The sequence below is a fragment of the Magnolia sinica genome, chromosome 7, assembly GCF_029962835.1.
Source record: "Magnolia sinica isolate HGM2019 chromosome 7, MsV1, whole genome shotgun sequence".
Taxonomy (NCBI): Eukaryota; Viridiplantae; Streptophyta; class Magnoliopsida; order Magnoliales; family Magnoliaceae; genus Magnolia; species Magnolia sinica.
Genome location: NC_080579.1, coordinates 94,137,825 through 94,156,303, shown reverse-complemented (window position 1 = coordinate 94,156,303; position 18,479 = coordinate 94,137,825). Strand labels below are relative to the sequence as shown.

The 18,479-nt window shown below is 41.5% G+C and overlaps 1 protein-coding gene across 2 annotated transcripts; it reads left to right on the top strand.

The window, feature by feature from the left end:
- The first annotated feature begins 1,120 nt into the window (after positions 1-1,120).
- On the top strand, positions 1,121-11,410 carry LOC131251776 (uncharacterized). 2 transcript variants are annotated; one of them, XR_009174031.1, is made up of 3 exons: positions 1,121-1,380; positions 7,445-7,960; positions 11,109-11,410. XR_009174031.1 is itself a non-coding variant. In XM_058252716.1 (2 exons), exons 1-2 carry the CDS (start codon positions 1,171-1,173, stop codon positions 7,895-7,897), a joined length of 663 nt encoding a protein of 220 aa, XP_058108699.1. In that variant the 5' UTR covers positions 1,121-1,170; the 3' UTR covers positions 7,898-8,380. The 2 variants fall into 2 exon arrangements, 1 of the variants encoding a protein (XP_058108699.1); XM_058252716.1 differs by lacking the exon at positions 11,109-11,410 and having other exon boundaries at positions 7,445-8,380.
- The last annotated feature ends 7,069 nt before the right edge of the window (positions 11,411-18,479 follow it).

Here is an 18,479-nt window from a genome sequence, read left to right as displayed (position 1 = left end):
AGCCCTAGCACAGCCCTTGTCCCCTACACCCTGGCGGTGGCCCTAAGCTGGCTTCACCTACTAGGGCGACCGTTACCAAAAGATTTGAATGAACAAGGGTTTAAATAGCTGCCCGGATTTCAGCAATAAGTTTTCCTCTGGAAGCTTAGGTGGTGCCCAACGTGATGTTAGTTAGAAATCCATCCTGTCCCAGCACATAAGACCACACCGAATGAAAAAGTGGGCAGGAAAATTACTACTAAAAACCTTCCCAAAGTCCGAAGTGATGTTTATATACCATTCATACTGTCTATAACTTCATTTATATTGGGATGAATTAGAAACAAAAATATTAGCCTGTTTCAAAACTTCTGTTATCTTATGAATATTTCAACTGAACTTTAAATCCTCACATTTTCAGCTCAATTGAGTATCGGCTCCAGCTCATTTTGGAACTGATGTCCGAAAATGATCTCACAAAAACGTCCAGGCACACTTGCTGCGAAAGACTTTCCTAAAAAATCCATGAGATATTTGTGATAAATTCACTCCGTTCATCATCTTTGGAGTTAATTGTGATAAATCCACTCCTAAATTAAGAATTTTTTTTATGCCCTTGTAATCTTATTAAGGGTTAATGGAATGTGCCAGCCCATCAGGCTTTCGGGCCTACGCCGACCACTTTTCAATCAAGCCGAGCTAGACTGCTAGCCCCAGTTCATCGAGTTTTCAAGGGCATTTTTGTAATATACACACATGTAAAATTCCTCATTTACTCCTCATTGGGCTGAAGTTCAAGCATGGGCCAGCGATTGGACTGAGTTGGGCCGTCTGAGTTGGGCAAGGAACGTTTCTCTCTCTCTCTCTCTCTCTCTCTCTCTCTCTTTTTCTTTTTCCATGACCATTGGACAGATGCACTGGACTGTAAGCTGGTGACCCATGAACCATCTATGAGTTCACCAGTCAGTAGATCGCAGGTCTAGGATCTTTTGCAGCAAATCGTACCTTTGGCTGTGCCTTAATATGGAAGGACCTTACTCTTGAACGGTCCGGATCATCCATACGCTCGGACTAACTCGCGGGCTACGAATTATTTAAGTAGTCCGTGGTTTACCAGACCGGGGCTAAAAAACCCTAGATTTCAAAACCCTACAAATGGGCCGTAAACACACTGAGTGAGAGAGAGGGGAAATGGCGATTCCAGGGACTGACGGCGAAGATCTGTCTGCGTCTGCGACTGTGATCGCATTCGATCCTCCGATTCCTCTGCTGAGAGGGCCGCTCCCAGCTGGTCGTTCCGACGATCCCTCCATCGGGCCGTTCGTTCTCGCTTTCAGAGACGAGCGGAGTTGGAGATCCGCATACCAAGTCACGGAATCCAAAATCATCGAGCAATGCGAGGTATTGGCGAATGATCTTGATGCGATTAGATTCGATTTGATTTAGAACTGCTCGAGGTTTTCATCTTTTCAAGAAAATCGATCCATTTCTGTGAAAAATTAGGCTTTTAGTAAGGGTAATGATACTTAGACCCTCTCTTTTTTGTGCACACAGCCTTTTTTCTACTTTTTGGTAATAGGATAGTAAAAAAAGGGACGTATCAAACAGAGAGGTGCATCTACTGGTTCTCATAAAAAGATTAGGTTTCTGCGAACGAGAAAATGTGGGTCCAGAAAGTCTCTGCCACTGGAAGGCTTGACCGTTGGGTTGGGCATCAGTGAATAGGAACCAGTGGCTGTGATTTTCCATTTGCAAGCTGCTGATTGGATGGCTAGGATAATGAAATAGGAGGGAAATCGCGTACGGGTTATCCCACAATGGGGCTTACCAGATGAACGGGTTAGATTGCTGAAATGTGGGCCTTTTCTGTACCTGTGCCCTTTCTGCATCTGATTAATCGGGATTTTCCTTCATTTAATCAATCTTTGTCGGATTTGATTGAGTTTTCTCAGGTTCGGTTGAGTTGCTTTCATTTACTTTACTCAAAAGTTAATGAAGTTGAGTGTATGATATTATCAAGAGGTATATCCTTTCATAAATGTATGTCTGTGGGAGTAAAGAGAAATGCTCCATTGCTCTCAGAGCACTATAAGTTATAGTGTTCCTAGCTGGATTGGGAAATTGGGACACGGTCCAATCCATTCATCTAGACTGTTCAGTAGGTCAAAGGTATTGTATGGGCTATCTTGAAAAAAAGTTCTTCTAGTTACATTGGGAATTCAGGACACTTACTCCAATCCATTGATCTAGACTGTTCATTAGGTCCAAGGTATTTGATAGGCTGCCTTGAAAACCGCACACTATTGAAATTTTTTAACATTTGATCAGTGGCCTTAATTATGGACAGTCAAGATCATTTACACAAAAATAGGTCTAAGTAACAATTTGGTCCATTTATATGTTAGGGACCATTATAGATTGCTCAAGGTTTCAAAAGAATCACTTTTGTTAGGCAATCATCACCATCCCATCCATGTTTTGCAAAAGGATGTCTATGGAGAAATAAGGTTATGTAGGATGTGGCACAGATACATTCCTAACATGATTGGACCAAAAGAAGGCCGAATGGAAGCGAAAGTAATTAGTCGGATTTGGGCCCAATCCTACCTAGGGCATGGCGTAATTGGGCCCATACACGTCCAGTTCAAAGAAATTCAATCTGGGTAAGGAGAAATTGCCTTTTGAAGTGTGAACCATAAATCGACCATAACTTTTGATCCAAGTATCGTTATGGGACTCACGACCTATCAATCTTTACCATTTGTAATAGGCCATTCGTGGTCAATTGACCTAAATAGTGGGTTGCATCCGTCCATTTCTTAAGAAAACGCACCCTTCTAGTTCAAAAACAGGATTTTATGGAAAATTTAATATTTTTAGTAATTTCGATTTTTGTCGTATTTCCTTATTTTTAGAGTTTTAGATTTCCATCTTCTTCTCTCTCTCTCTCTCTAAATAATTTCTTGTAATCATGTTAGGACTCCTCCAATAATGTTTATTTGGACTTTCAATTTTTGGCAAATTAGGCTTTAGATGAGTTTTACTATTTTGGGTAACTTTCAGTTAGGGTTAGAATTTTGCTAATTTTAGTAATTATGAATTAGGGGTTTATTTTTTCTTTATTAATGGGGCAATGGAGAAATCATACACATTAGACATTATTCAATAAAATTATTCGAGTTTTTTTTTTCCTTTGTGGATTCAAGAAAATGCCTTGTGCATTCAAGGTTTTAATCACATGCGAAAGACGGTGATCTTCTTCATTGTTATTTCACGCTTTTCCCTGCGTCATAAGGCCAAATCATGGATGGATTGGATTATCCAATCAGTATGATTTTTTTCATGGTAGCCCATGAAATATGTTATAAACATAAGGGAGTAATGGATAGTTCAAATTGATTGATTGGACTGTCCAAGTGAACTGATCAAACTATGACGACTATAACATATAGTGCTCTGAGAGCACCGGAACATTTCTTAGGAGTAAATATGTAGAAGCATCTATACAATCTGGCATTGTATAAAATACACAACTATTGTAAGGTTTTGTCCAAATGGCTGGACTTGTTTAACCCAGCAAACTTCCAAAGAATCAAGTGTCATTCTTTCAAACTCTAAATTCATTTTGGGATTTTGAATGTACTGGCCTTGTGGTATTGCCAAAAGCCTCCAAAATCTGACCTCTCAAATATATTCCTTATTTGGTCTTCTGATCACTTTTTGAAAAATTAGTGGATGAAAATGCCCTTGCTTTGGAACCCGGTGCTCGTATGGAGCTCATTTTTTCTTCTTTGTTTGTTGTTTTCTTGGGGCTTCTTCCTTCTTTTCAAACATGTCTTCCAGGGACCCACCACCACCCCATTCGACTGTATTTTCCAGCGTACATTCATCGCCATCAACTTCACCTACATATGGGCACCGCTAACAACTTTTAAGGCCGTAAAAAAATGTTGTTTTTACTTCGACGACCCCATTTCTTAGATATATAAGCCACTAATTTGTGGAAGACATTTTAAATGAAATTTTTTATTTTATTTTATTGTAGAATAGCATTTTCTTAGAGATGGAATCCACTTTTGGTTGTGGATAGAGAGGGATGGTCGTGGTTGTTGTTGTCGTGGGGAGAAGTGATTGTCGAAAGAGATTTGAGGTGGAGATGGACGGTTGTGGTTGTCTGCTGACATGTTTTTAAAAGTTTTTGATACCAAATTGCCTTATCCTTAGATTAGCAGCTGTACGAATTTTGAGTGAAAAAAGTTACGTAGTATCCAATCCCGAGGAAGTGATGTGGATGATATTTGTTATTGGGCCTACTGAAACTTATATCCAATCTGTTCATTTTCTTTGTAGCCCTTTATTTATATGAGAAGATGCTAATTTCTTGTTGACACGATCTCTGTGTGGCCCGCAAAACCTGATAACTTATAACGGTGACCGTTCTATACGAACTATTTTCTTGTGATGTGGTCCATATGACTGGCGGATGTTGATCATGTTTGCAACCATGGCCTTCCATGAAATGTCGAGGTTGATGGATGGAGTGGATTTCATACATGCGATGGTGGACCCCACAGATGGTGTACGATTGCCTTTAGAAGTTTTATTGTGGTGTAGTCCATTTAAGAAGTTTTCGACAGTAAGAGTTCAATCACCGTTGTTTCTTGTGGTGTAGTCCATTTAAGCCTTTGGTTTGCCTCTTTTTGGGGCTCATGCTCGAAATTGTTCTGTTAAGTTATATAGATGGCATGGACAAATTATATAAATCACGATGGCCCACAACAACCAATAACAGTGGCCGGTGGCCGTTCACTCCAAACTATTTCCTTGTGGTGGGGTCTACCTTATACGTGGATGTAACTCATTTTCGGCCATAGAAAGTAGTGAGATTGAAAACTTCTTGGTGGCCACAATTTTTTGGTGTAAGTTATTCTTTGGCCCATGTCATTAAATTCTGAATCCAATGGACAGAGTAGATCTTCAACACATATCCCATTGTGGACTCCACAACCCTTAACACGTACTCGATAATGGCCCCACAGACGACATCCTTGTAGTGTTAAGGGTTAGGGTCGAGGTTGTTATGTGTTAAGGGTCTAGGTTACTGCACGTCAACCTCGACCCGTAACACATGACAACCACGACCCAAACCCATAACACACGATAACCTAGACCCTTAACATATGACAACCCTTATCCAAATCCTTAACACATGACAACCTAAACCCTTAACATAGATAACCCAGACCCTTAACACATGGCGACCACTTCAAGCAAAACAATACATCACAAAATCCAAATTTTATCTCTTTCATTGTCTTCCACATGACAACCATAACCATCCTTATCTACCTCAAATCCCTTCCGACAATCACTACTCCCCATGACAACAACAACCACGGCCTTCACTCTCTATCCACAACCAAAAGTGGCTTCCATTTCTAAGAAAATGCTATTGTATATAAAATAAAATAAAATAATTATTTAAAATATCTTTCATGTATCAGTGGCTTCTATCTCTAAAAAATGGGGTCGTCGGAGCAAAAACAACACTTTTTTAGCGCCTTAGAAGTTGTTGGCGGTGCCCATGTACTGGAGAAGTTGATGGCGGTGAACGTACGCCGGAAAATGCAGTCGAAATGGATGATAGTGGGTCCCTCGAAGACATGTTTGAAAAGGAAGAAGAAACCCCAGGAAAACAACAAAGAAATGAGAAAAAAGAAGCTCCGTGTGGGTACTAGGTTCCAATGTAGGGGCATTTTCGTCCACTAATTCTCCAAAAAGTGGTCAGAAGGCCAACCAAGGAATATATTTAAGAGGTCAGATTTTTGGGGCCTTTGGCAATACCACAAGGCTAGTACGGTCAAAATCCCATTCATATCTCACTTTAATTGCTTCATCAATCCATTTGTTCAAGTTGTCATCTCTAGGTGGTTTTTCATTGAGAGATGTCATAAGAGCAATGGGGTGCAGCACTGCAGCTGGCCGAGCTGGATGGCTCTAGTATTGCCAGACAGTAAGTTAATCAGTTGCATACATTTAATTTGGAGCACAAACCAGCTCTTGACTGCAGAGTATGTGCAGCCAAGATTGACAGTGCTCCACATCGAAGTCCATCTTCCTTCATGTTTCACCTCTCATGGAAATGAGAATTGATCAGAGAGCTGGGGAGGACGCTTAGCATTGTTCTAGATGATTCCACATCATCCTTGTTCATAATCTTATCTTTTTGGTCATCTTGTTTGTTCTTCTTTGTAAGCAAATTAGTCCTTTTTTCAGAACTCATGTTGTTAAAATCCTGTACTTCCCATTTCCAATTTTATGATGAGAGTCAAATCCAATAGAAAACAAGTCAAATAGTAATTATCTATACCCGTTTGACAAAGACCGTGAATTGCTTTATAATGTACGCTAAGATGACATCTCATAGTTCTGGTCAATTGTTTTAGCTCCTTGGGCCTCTTTGGTTTTTTCAGCATGTCAGTTGCCTCTCAAGATAAAAATAAAAGGTAATGTCATGAAACAGAACTTTTGTCTAGTTTGATGATGGTTAATGGTTTTTATTTTTATGTTTTCTTAATGATTGAAAGCATTGCATATAGCATTCATAGATTTTTCTTTCCAAAATGCGAATGTTTTCGACACTATGTTTCATTACTACATTTAAATGCTATAGAATGTTATGGATGGATTAAAATCTGATGTGGAATGTTAGTATGCGGTTGATTTGGTTGCATAATTTTCTTTTTTCAACTGTTTGATAATATTTATAGAGAGATGCTCCAGTGTTCTCATAGTCAAAGCACTATAAGTTACCATGCTTCCAGTTGCATTGGGACACTTAAAAAGTCCAGTCAATTGATCTGAACTGTCCATTAGGTCAAACACATTTCACGGGATGCATGCAAATATCTCACCATTCTAATGAAGCCTCTAATATGGACGGCCAAGATCATTTGTGTAAATATAAGTCTAACCAACAAATTTATCGATCTATTTGATAGTTCCCGTCATGGATTGGTTATGATTCTGTAGATCCACTTCTGTTGGACGATCCTTACCATCCCTTCCATGGGTTGGAAAATGATGGCTACAAAAAATAAGTCTGAATCTAGGATGAATGTGATAATCCAATCAGTCTTTTTGAATGATAGTCTTTGAAATGTATTCTAGACTGTCTGAGTTACCCGATGCAACTAGGAGCACTATAACCTACACTGCTCTGAGAGCATTGAAGCATTTCTCTTATTTGCATTTTTGTTAGTTCCTGAAAAGCTTGATAGACCTTGTGATTTGCCAATAAATTGTAATATGTTTCTTTCCAATTGTATAATATTTGATTTTGGAGAACATTGTGTTTGTCCTGATTAGTATGACAAGTTCCATCTCTCATTCCTTGTTAGCAGCACAAGAGACCATGATTTCCAGATACCGGTAGTTCCTAATCTCTGCATTTTGTACTTGGAAGGCTGGAGCACGAGTCGGTTGTTCCATCAATGCCTCCGCTAAATGCAAGCCCCCCTGGTGGAAAGCCATGTTCGGAGCCACTGCCATGGACTTTTCTGAGAGAGAGCAGTGCGAGGAGCGTGAGATGTCGGCCTGTCTTGTTGCGGCCAGAGAGTCCTGCGTTCAGTTTGCTAAAGATAAATGTTTGCCTGTGTTCCGAGATGCACGGATTGCATTGCCCTATCAGAAGGGGGTTGGGGGGCTGTTGTTCTGGGCCAATCCAACTAGCAACTCCAAATCATCAGCTGAAGTTGCTGAGCTGGAACCAATCACTTCATGCCAGCTGGGTTTTGGCCATTCATCGAAGTGCGATGCTGAGGAGACAAATTACAGAGGTAGTGTTCTGTTGGAAGGCGGTATCAGCACCGGAGCTTCTGAAGATGAAAGTAGTTACAGTGGGAAGTTGAGGGCTTGAAGTGACATGCAGTTAATTGCGTGATTGTACCAGAATTCCACATGCACCTTGCAGGCTTGAAAGGTAAGTTATAAAGGAAACAATACAGGGAAGGGGCTGTTGGGACGCAACTGTTGCAAAGGGCTTTTTCCGCAAAAGGCCTTCACCCGCAACAACGTGCTGTTGTTTCGTCGAAAACCAATTGGATTGGTGTTTAGGGAGACATTGATTTCTCACCTAAATCGTTGGGTGGGTTTTAAAAGGCAGCTGGCAAATGGCAATCCAACGGGCCGTTGCAAAAACAGGGTTTTCAACTGAAATGAGTTTTCTTCGCAAATCCCCTGGTTTTGACTGCGTTCAAACAGCCCCTTGGCATTGAGATTTCTTGAGGAATTCTGTGGAATGCTCTACGTTTTGGATGCCCACTTCACTTTATCCTACTTTCGCGCTAGAATGCTAGCACAAATTTACAATTCGATACCATATGTAGAAAAAAGAAGGAGAGAGTTGTATGTATCACGAAGGGTGAATGTACCAGTTTTCATGCTATTAAATAAAAAGAAATAGGGATAATTGTATCTTTCAAAAAAAAAAAGAAGGGATAATTGTAAACACCTCCCATGTGCTTTGGATTCTGTGCCAGTGTCACCTCTCTGGTTTAGAGATCCGTTGCAGATTCTCCTGTGTTGTCTTTGAGAAATTGACTACTTTATACCCTATATAGTAGATGACTAATAGAACACACATGGACCTACCATAGTTGGGTCTATTTCATACAATGTTCTTTTGTGGTCACTCCATGAAAATGGAAATCCCAAAAATCACGCTGATCCAACCATCAGCTTCCCTGAAGATTTGGAGGTTTCTAGGTGGGCATGGCCCAACCAATGATTGGATTTTGGCTGGATTTTTCTGTGTCCAATACGTATGGTGGAGGGATCCTGCTGAACGGGTTGGATACCCTTTAAATGTAGTAGTGGGCTATTGAACTAGAAGGAAGTTTGCTCCCCCCTATTCCAAAGGGGGAATGGGAATTAAGAATTTAGAATTAGTCGATGAAGTCCTGTTGGGAAAATGTAGTTGGAGGTTTGGTCTAGAGGAAAGTCTTTGAAGAAGGGTGGTTTCTACCAAATATGGGTTGATTCCCCAAGACTGGAGGACTAAATCCTCTTCTCTATATCGGGCTTCCAGTCTTTGGAAAGAAACTGCTAAAGTTGCTCCTATAGTGCTTAATAGGACGATATTTGCACCAGGAGAGGGATCTAGAATCAGATTTTGGTCCAACCCATGGTGTGACAACTTAGTGCAGGGGCATTTTCACACCAAGCTTAAGTGGGGTGCCTTATGGGATGCAGGGGCACACTTAGGGTGGGCGGCGGCACGTGAGAGGCAAAACCCATGTGATATGAGGCCCACGAGGGGGTTTGGCTGAGGGCCTAACTCATGGGATGTGGAGCCTGAGTTATGAGATAAAGGGATTGATTCGCCATGCTCTATTAGTTCGAGCTTTTAGAGCAAGTGGGCAAATGGTTAGTTGTCTTGCATCAAAGTGGTATCAGAGCAGGATGTCTCATGTTTGAGACTACTCATCAGACATCATAGTGGCTGAATGTTTTTCTGGGGAGATTGAAAATGGTGTTTGGTTTTCTCTTAGGAGGAATCCATGGGATTCTGAATTTCAAGAGTTCAAGCCTATTTACTCATTTTGCAGGGGTTTTTTTCTTCCTTCTCCGGTTCGAAGGTCTAGAGGGTTTTGGACTCTTGCAAGCTCAGGCTCCTTTTCAGTGCAGTCATACACAGCCCAATTTCTACCCATTCCACCTCTGCCCCTACAGGGCCCCTCTCAAAGTGGCTGCTTTTGTGCTTTTGTGTGGTTAGTGAGCAAGAACATGGTGCTTAAAATTGACAACATGAGGAAAAGAGGAATGATCCTCACCAATGTGCTCCTGTTGTGTCTGCAAGCAGCTGAGTCTGTCAACCACCTCTTCATCCGTTGCATTGCCCTTTCTCTTTGAACCTCTGGGACAGAGTTTTGAATCGAGTAGGGGTCTCATGTGAGTAAGGATCTCATGGGTCGTGACTGTTTTGGTCTACTATCTTTTTTGGTGTTTGGCATGTGGATTCAGAGGTCTGGTTGGTAGGAAAAAATGGAGAATTCTTGTAGTTCTCTGGCCAGTCTGGAATGTGAGAGGAATTGTCGCTGTTTTCGGAATTTGAGTGTTCCTCTACCGGGGTCTCTGATAAGGCGCTGTTATATTTTAGAGATTGGGCGCCATAATCTGTTAGGCTTTTGTTGGTATCCCCCAGACATCAGTCTGGGTTTTTGTATTTTTATTTTATTTTATCTCCTGTTCTCTTTGGCTACTGTTTTGTTTTTGTCTTTGTTGTTACCTTTTGTTCTATCTGTTAGCTTTGCTGCTCTAGATTCATCCTTTTTTTTTTTAAAAGGTGGGCCCTACACGTAGGCAAAATGAACAATCGAGATGAGGTTATTTTTGTCCTTAGGTGAAGATATGCACAAGGTAAAAATCTCAAAGAAATGAGTCCTCGGGTCCAACTGGTTGGACTACAACTTAGGTTCCACCCAGAGCATATCTTCTACCTTTGATTTTTGTTTAACAGCCAACCAACCAGTCCCAAAGGTTTGGCCCCATCATGAGGATTACCTTGTGCAAAAATCAACCACATCCACTCATTCAGTGGACCAAGCTCGTGTTTTGCCATTTATCAATGCTTGGGCATTGGTTTCTATGATGTGGGTCCACCTGATGAGTGGATGAAGCTGATTTTTGCACTACCCAATCCAAATGGCCTACCAATTGAAGGGTTGGATGTCTCATGCACTTAAGACATATTCCTAGTGCATATGGGCCATTTGCCAAACCAAGAGGGAGCATGCTCCACTGAAACTGGCTGGATGTGTGGTCCAGTGATGTTCACAGGATCCAACCCGGGTCTAAGTACTGGGCCTTGGGAGTTTTTTGAGGTGACCCATCTGATGGATGGTTAGGATGGTGTGAATAAATCAGATGGGTCCCACTTGATGAAAGGTAATAAAATGGTGATGTGTATGGAAAATTAGAAATATCTGTGATGGTATACTTTGAGCTTGTGGGACCGCATATGTACCCATGTGCCGTGTAAGAAAGCTGATTCCTTGATTTTATTTTTGCAAAGTAAAACGCATCATTTCTGCAAGATGCTAATCAGCTTTCATTGGACTGATTTTCAGGAATTGCGATGAAGGTTTATATGGACGGTACTCAATCCTTACATCGATGGCTGCCCGCAACAGTGAAGCGCGGCAGATGGAAGAGCAGCCCATCCGGTCCGATGAAGCGCCGCACACCTGATGGACGGTCCTGATTGCTATACATGATTGACACGTGTATAGTGAGAAGGGATCCTGGACATGGACCATTGCGACTTTCATGCATGTAGATTGCGTGATGAGTCGACTGACGTGGTCTTTGGTCAAGGTCTTCTACGTGATGGGATGGGGCCCACCTGATCCATGGCTTGGATGCCCTGCCGCACGTGCATGTCGGTTTGCATGGTTGCGTGAGCTACCCGATACGTATATATCCATATGTCGAACATAGCATTCTCGTGATGAGTGGTCGTTAGCAATCTCATGCCACACTAAAAAAGCATTGCGACTTTGTTGGAATGGTCTTCCCTTGACTCTTTTGGTTTTTACGTTTGAGGCCCACGTAGCCTGTTACTCAAGTGATCCAGGCCGTCCGATCTCGTAGACCAGATCTTTGTTGGGTCACTGCAGACAGCGGCCTGATTTTTCCTGTCAAAAGCGAGTGTTCGGCCATTTTGTCGTTTACTGCTTTTCTGTGGCAGTCAGTTCCACGCATCGTACTTGGTTACTCCGCCGACCCAAGCCCATTAAATGAATGGTTCAGATCATCTGGCGAAGCAGCCACGATTCAGATCATCTATTAATGCCTATCCATGAGAAAGTGGTGTGAATTACGGTTGGATGTGCTGTGGTTCGATTTACAGATCCGGTTACATGACAAGTGCGGGTGTGCCAAAATTGAATGTTCAGCTCAAACCGAGCAAGATACATAGCATGTGATTGGGTTGCCTATTCAGGTACACGCACAACATGTTATTATGATCGGGGGATAGTTAGAGTAGGTTCATCTTCTAATAATTAATTACACCTTTGCCTACCATACAAAATGATTTTTCAATGCGGGTAAAAAAGAAACAAGAAAAGAGATTCTTACGGTTGATCACTGAGAGCAGCTGCAAAATTCTTTGAATGGAGAACTCTTCTTAATACTTGAATCGAATTCAGTATATGAGGGTAAATTCAAATAACAGCTAAAGTTAATAACTACTTAATTAAAATTATAGATTATACTAAGAAATGTAAGTAGTAGGCGAAAGTTAAGGATTACACTATGTGATGTAATTGATTGGCAAAAAAGTAAAGAGATTGTGCTAAAGAATATAAATCACAGACAATTGAAAGATATATTTTCTATCAAGTTGGTACAAGGCTATTTGTTTTACTAAATTCCTTTGACATTTATAGTCTTAAGTTGATTTTCTAAATGCTTTATATGTTCTAATAGTGACTTAACCTTATTTGCTTATATACCTTTTATATGTCAAGCAACTACTTTAGCATGATCACTTTTCACTCGATTACTTACTAAATGATGTGGCGTTGCTCGATGTGCTCCAACTATATTACCATAGAATTTTTTATTACATGTTCCCAAATATCTTTAAATATACCACGCAAAATCCATTTTGATTGGTTTTCCCAAGAATTGATGACATAAATTCAATTCAAGAAATCTTTAGTCCGAGAGATATGTATGATCCTCCAACCCTCTTTCCTCACAATTGGTCGTTTTGGAGATGTTGATTGTTGATTTGATAGGCCCCACCATAGACAAACTTAGCCTAAGGGCTTGTATGACTTGCTATATTTGTTATACGACCCAAATCAGAATTTATCACTTATTATAATGTTAAAATTGACATCGGCACTGTTTGGGTTCTTTCACACTCAAAAGGCAGGCCGTCCGTGGTTACAATCCATGCCATTCATTCATTTTAGGGCATGAGTTCAAAAACAAGGTACATCCTAAGGTTAAGTGGACCACACCACATCAAGCAATGGTAATAATGTGGCAACGTACTTAGACCCTGCACATACATGGACACAGTGAAAACACAAATATCAGCTTGATCCATAACTTAGTTTTCAGGCGTTCAATACCCAGCTTTAGATCTGCCTTATTTTTGGGTGCTCGTGCCTTAAAATGAATTGGAAAAATAAAAAATACAAATAGACTGCGCAGATATAACACATATATTATGGTGGGGCCACGGAGTTTTGGCTTTGAAACCCCTTTCAGGAAACAGATGAGGATTGGACGCCCATAATTGAAACCTCGTGGGGGCTATATAAGTTTTTGATCGGGCTGATATTAGTGTTTTGTATTCATCCTGATGGAGATGACCTTATGAACGGTTTGGATGGCGTACAAACGTCACGATGGGCCTCCGGAAGGTTTCAACGGTGGGAATTTCTATTGTCACTGTTCAGTGTGCAATGATGGCCCACTTAAGTTATGGATGTGCCTGATTTTTGGGTTGATATCCCAGCATGAGCTGTCGAAACGGGTAGGCGGAAAGTTGCTTCCAGAAATGAACCTCCAGCGCAACGGATGGAAAAAATCCCCTTCGAACCTGCTCCGTGCTGACGTGTACGAACCCGTGACACGACATGACACGTGTGGATTTTATCCGATTTCATGCGCTGGTAGTACCGAAACCAAACACTGGTCCGCGCGTGTTGACCGGTCAGACAAAGGTGCTGGTTAGGCGGATAACACGTGTGCTGATTTCTTTTTTAATATGAGACGTAAATGCCCTTGGGCTTCTCTCGTAGCGGTGCGTTCTTTCTGGCGGTATCCGCTGAGGCGATCTGCGCGTATGGTAAATTTAAGAGGAGAGGATCGAGGCACGTGTTTGAGTGGCTCGTGTATGGGAGATCCGATCCTTTCATCACGTTGGGCCCACTTGTATAATCCAATGATCGGTTCGAGATTAATAGGGTTGTTAGTAAGAGAGACTGAATGACTGATGGCCTTTGACAAAGGCATGTGTGGGCCACCTGATGAGGGGAGCAGCCGGAATTTTAGAATATGGGCTCGTATAAAGGATGGTCCCATGGTCAGATGGCTGGGCGACTCGGACCGATTCCTGAGTTGAGTGAGGTCGGTCTGAGTCTCCTTTTGTGGGGCCCACTGTGTTGTTTTTATGACATCACTCCATCCATCAGGTTCTCTCCTCAATGATAGGCTCTGAGGCCAGAAATCAGGCAGATAAACAACTTAGGTGGACTACACCATCGTGAACAATGCTGATGATAGTGCAACCATAGGTTTGTAGATGAGGTCACCTTGGAGTGAATTTTACATCAAACTCGTTCATCAGGTCTGTCTCACAGATATGAAAGTAAGATGGTAGAGAGAGAGAGAGAGAGAGAGAGAAGGTCTCAGGCAGGCCACGGGCGTGAATTTAGAGGTTTTATGCACCATTTTACGTTCTTGCCTTTTACGTGGCCCATTAGATTTTTTATCGGCTGTTCTTTCTTTAATAGAGTCAATATAAGATTTTTAACTCGATGGACGGAGTGGATTTCATATGCACAGATGCCGATTGCGTCTTATCTCCACTGGTCTTTATCTGGGAATGGACGAGTCTATTTGAGAGCCCACCGTTGTGTATCTATTTATCCATGCCGTCCATCCCTTTTCTCATGTCATTTTAAGGTAACAATCTAGAAATGAGGCAGATCCAATGTGCAAGTGGACCACAGCACATATTTAATGCAATCCAAGCTTACTATTTGGTGCAGTCCACTTGACCGATCTATTTCATTTTTAGACTTATATCTTAAAATGATATGAGAAAAAAGAAGGACCGTATGGATAAACAAATAAATCAAGGTGGGCTGTCACACATCTGTCCATTGGTGGCTAGAGACGATGGGGTAGGACGCAATCTGCATCCCACATGCACAACATGGTACGGTGGGTCCTGACTCGCCCGTATCAGATGAGTCGGCTCTCCAACTCGTACCCGAGTCGTCTCGGTGCTGGATCTCCACATCCTGGTGCCGGCGCGAGCTAGTTATTACTGAAACTGATTTGACTCACATGATTCAGATGGAAGAAGTCAAACCGTGGGTGGCCCCACTTGCGTCCTGGTAGTTAAGGTTGATGCATATGTGCTGAAAATGGCATGATCCCAAAATTGAAGTACGTCCAAAGATCAGGTGAACCGCACCACATGAAACAGTGGGAGTTGAACATCCACCGTTGAAAACTTTTTAAGTGACACAAATGTTTTGGATCAAGTTGTTATTTGTTTGAACTTATCTACAAGTTAGATTACAAATAAATATTATTATGGGTCTTAAGATGGCTTCAACGGTGGATCCTTATCCTGTTTTCTATGCTGTAGCCTACCTTTTTGAGATATGCTAAAAAGGGTAATATTTTGAAACGAACGGAAGCGGATTGGCTGGTGTACCTCACACCACCTACATAGCTACTGTATTAAAGTTAGCAATCACGAGGTATGTGTTATATCAAAACTGTTCATCCATTTTGCGAGCTAGTCTTAAAGCTGAGACAAAAATTAAGACAGATCTAACTATTAAGTATACTACACTGAAAAGAGTAGTGAGTGATTAAAGGTCTACCATTGAAATCCTTTTTGGAGTTACAGTAGTTTTGGGTTCCCCTCTTCATTCAGGTCTTTGTGGCCTTATGAAAGGATTGGTTGGAAAATAAACGTTATGGTGGGTCGTAGGAGTTTTTTAACGATGAAAATCATTATCTCCCCTGCTATTTGTGGTGTGGTCGAGATGATTTTTGGATATGATTCATTTTTTGAATAATGCTCTAAAATGATCTGTAAAAATAGGTGAACGGTGTAGATACAATAAACACATCACTGTGGAACCCATGTTACTTTGATCTCCTTTGAACCGTTCGTACAACTCGGAGCTCGAGGAGCGTCAGTGCTCGTCTTCTCACGACACGTATCCACAGCATCCATATAGCTGGTGTGTGGTACACCAGCCAATCCGCTTCCAAAATGAACGGTAAAAATAGATAAACCGAGTGGATAATGACACATTTACCAAAGCCGTGAGTCTTCTTCAGAAGCTTATTGCCCGAGGAGTAACTAAGTACGAGTAAACTTTATTCTCTATTGCCCACCGTGGATGTATACGTTAGATCAACGCCGTTCATAAGTTTTTCCAGCTTATTTTAGAGCATGAGCCAAAATTCAAAGCATATTCAAAGCTTATGTGGACCACACCACATAAACAGTGGGGGATAATGATGTCCACCACAGAAACCTTCCTGGGGCCCACAGTGATGTTTATTTGCTGTCCAACCTTGTTACAAGGTCACACAGACATGGATGAAGGGAAAACACAAATATCAGCTTGATTCAAAACTTATAGGGCCATCAAGAAGTTTTGAACGATAGACGTTCAATTCTTTCCTGTGCTAGAATCCACTTGAGCTTTGGATGTACTTCAGTTTTCGGATGATGACTTAAAATTAGCTGATAAAACGGATGGACGGCGTGGATAAGACACATACATTACGGTGGACCTCACAGAGTTTGCTAAATACGTTATAGCGTATACGCAATCCGCTTCCGTACTCTTCAATCAACGTTGCGCAATGTCTTCCTTTTAGCCCCCACACGCATTTTCAAGCGCCACACATATGCCAAGCGGCAAGCGTGTCGAACATCTCAACAATCGATAATGTGGGCCGCGCCCCACATTGAAATCGAGCATAAGCAAAACCCAGGCCAGTCGACTACTCAAGCTAGTCAAACCCGCGTGTTGAATCCGGCTCGTTGGAAATTTTATCTAGACCGTCCATTCTTTTCGGATAGAGGTGGCCCGTCATATGAAAGTAACGACCCGAAATATTTCACATGGTCATCTTCAGGGTGAGCTGACCTTCTGATTCGTTCCGATGCACATCACACGTGCCACTTTTATATGTATACTAGTGCTGCGCGTGTGAATGTTTGTCTGAGACTGTGCGTGTAGGAGCAGCAAACCTACTTAACACGTGCAGTTTTATGACGCCTGGATTAGGTATGATTGGGATAATGTTTTAATGATCCAAGCCGTCAATCTCATGGACCTGGCATTGGATGTGGATGCGTTGAAAAATCTCCTCGTTGGAAGATAGCTGTTGCTGCTCCATAATCTCCTCAACCGTCAATTTCTAACCCACTCTCCCACAAGCCCATTTCGAGATATTGTCATTAACACCTGCCAATGGGACATACGTGCGAGATCTAAGCCACCCATTTGGAGCTCCATCTGTACAGCCACATAGTCCATTCATGAGGTGGGCCAGTCTTGTATGAGAAATTTGATCAACGATCCATATTTGAAATGAGGAATGATAACTCATACATATCCACACGTGCAAAGCACGTGTGTACATTTAGATCGTTCATCCAAGTTGGCCTTTTCATTAGGTGAGCTAAACGTGGATGTTGAACGGATACCGTTGGCTGTCTTTTTCAGTTTTTCCTAACCATCTGTGTCCGTAGGACGGATTGCATACTGACCGTGAAAGTACTGACTCGCTGCCGGTCGTTGCAATGTGGGCTCCACCATGACATGTGTGTTTTATCCTGTCCATCCATTTTACCAGCTCATTTTAGGGCAGATCCAGATCTCAAGGTGGACCACATCACTGGAAAACAGGTGGTGGAACACCCATCATTAAAAACTCCACCACTCTTTGCCATGGTGTGAAGGCTCTATAAAACCGACCTTGATGTATGTGTTTTATCCTTGCCATCCATCCATTTTTTCAGTTCATTTCAAGGTATAAGCCCAAAATTGAAGCATATCCATTGATCAAGTAGACCACACCACACTAAACAATGGGAATAATGACTTCCACCATAGCAATGATGTTTATTAGCACCCAAACCGTTGATTAGGTCATATAAACACGTATAAAGAGAAAACACAAATATCAACCTAATCCATAACTTTTGTAGCCTATAAGAGGTTTTCAATGGTGGAGGTTATATTCCCATTGTTGGTTTGATTTATTCAAGTGTTAGATATACTTCTAACTTTGGTTTCATCCCTTAAAATGAATATGGAAAATGAGTGGGCCTGTCACATTATCTGTTTTACCTACTTACGTTAGGATGGGCATTGCTTTTGCCTTAACTGAGTAGAGACATGCCATGTGGCATGATTTGATTGGATAGTTGGATCTGTTTGACCCTGCGAAAGCATGTTTGAAAAGGTTACGGGTCGCACACTAACACTACTAATGGTGATTAGGTACTAGATGGTGCTCAATGACCCCACCATGTATAATAATGATTAAATATTAGATAGCATGCTCGTGTCAGACATGGGACTAGTGTAAAATATGTTTGTAAGGATCCATACTACTGCATAGTGATTAAGTGATAGATTATGCTTTGTAGTCTCCACCATAATATATATGTTTTATCCATATTGTCTGTAACGTCACGAATTTTCAAT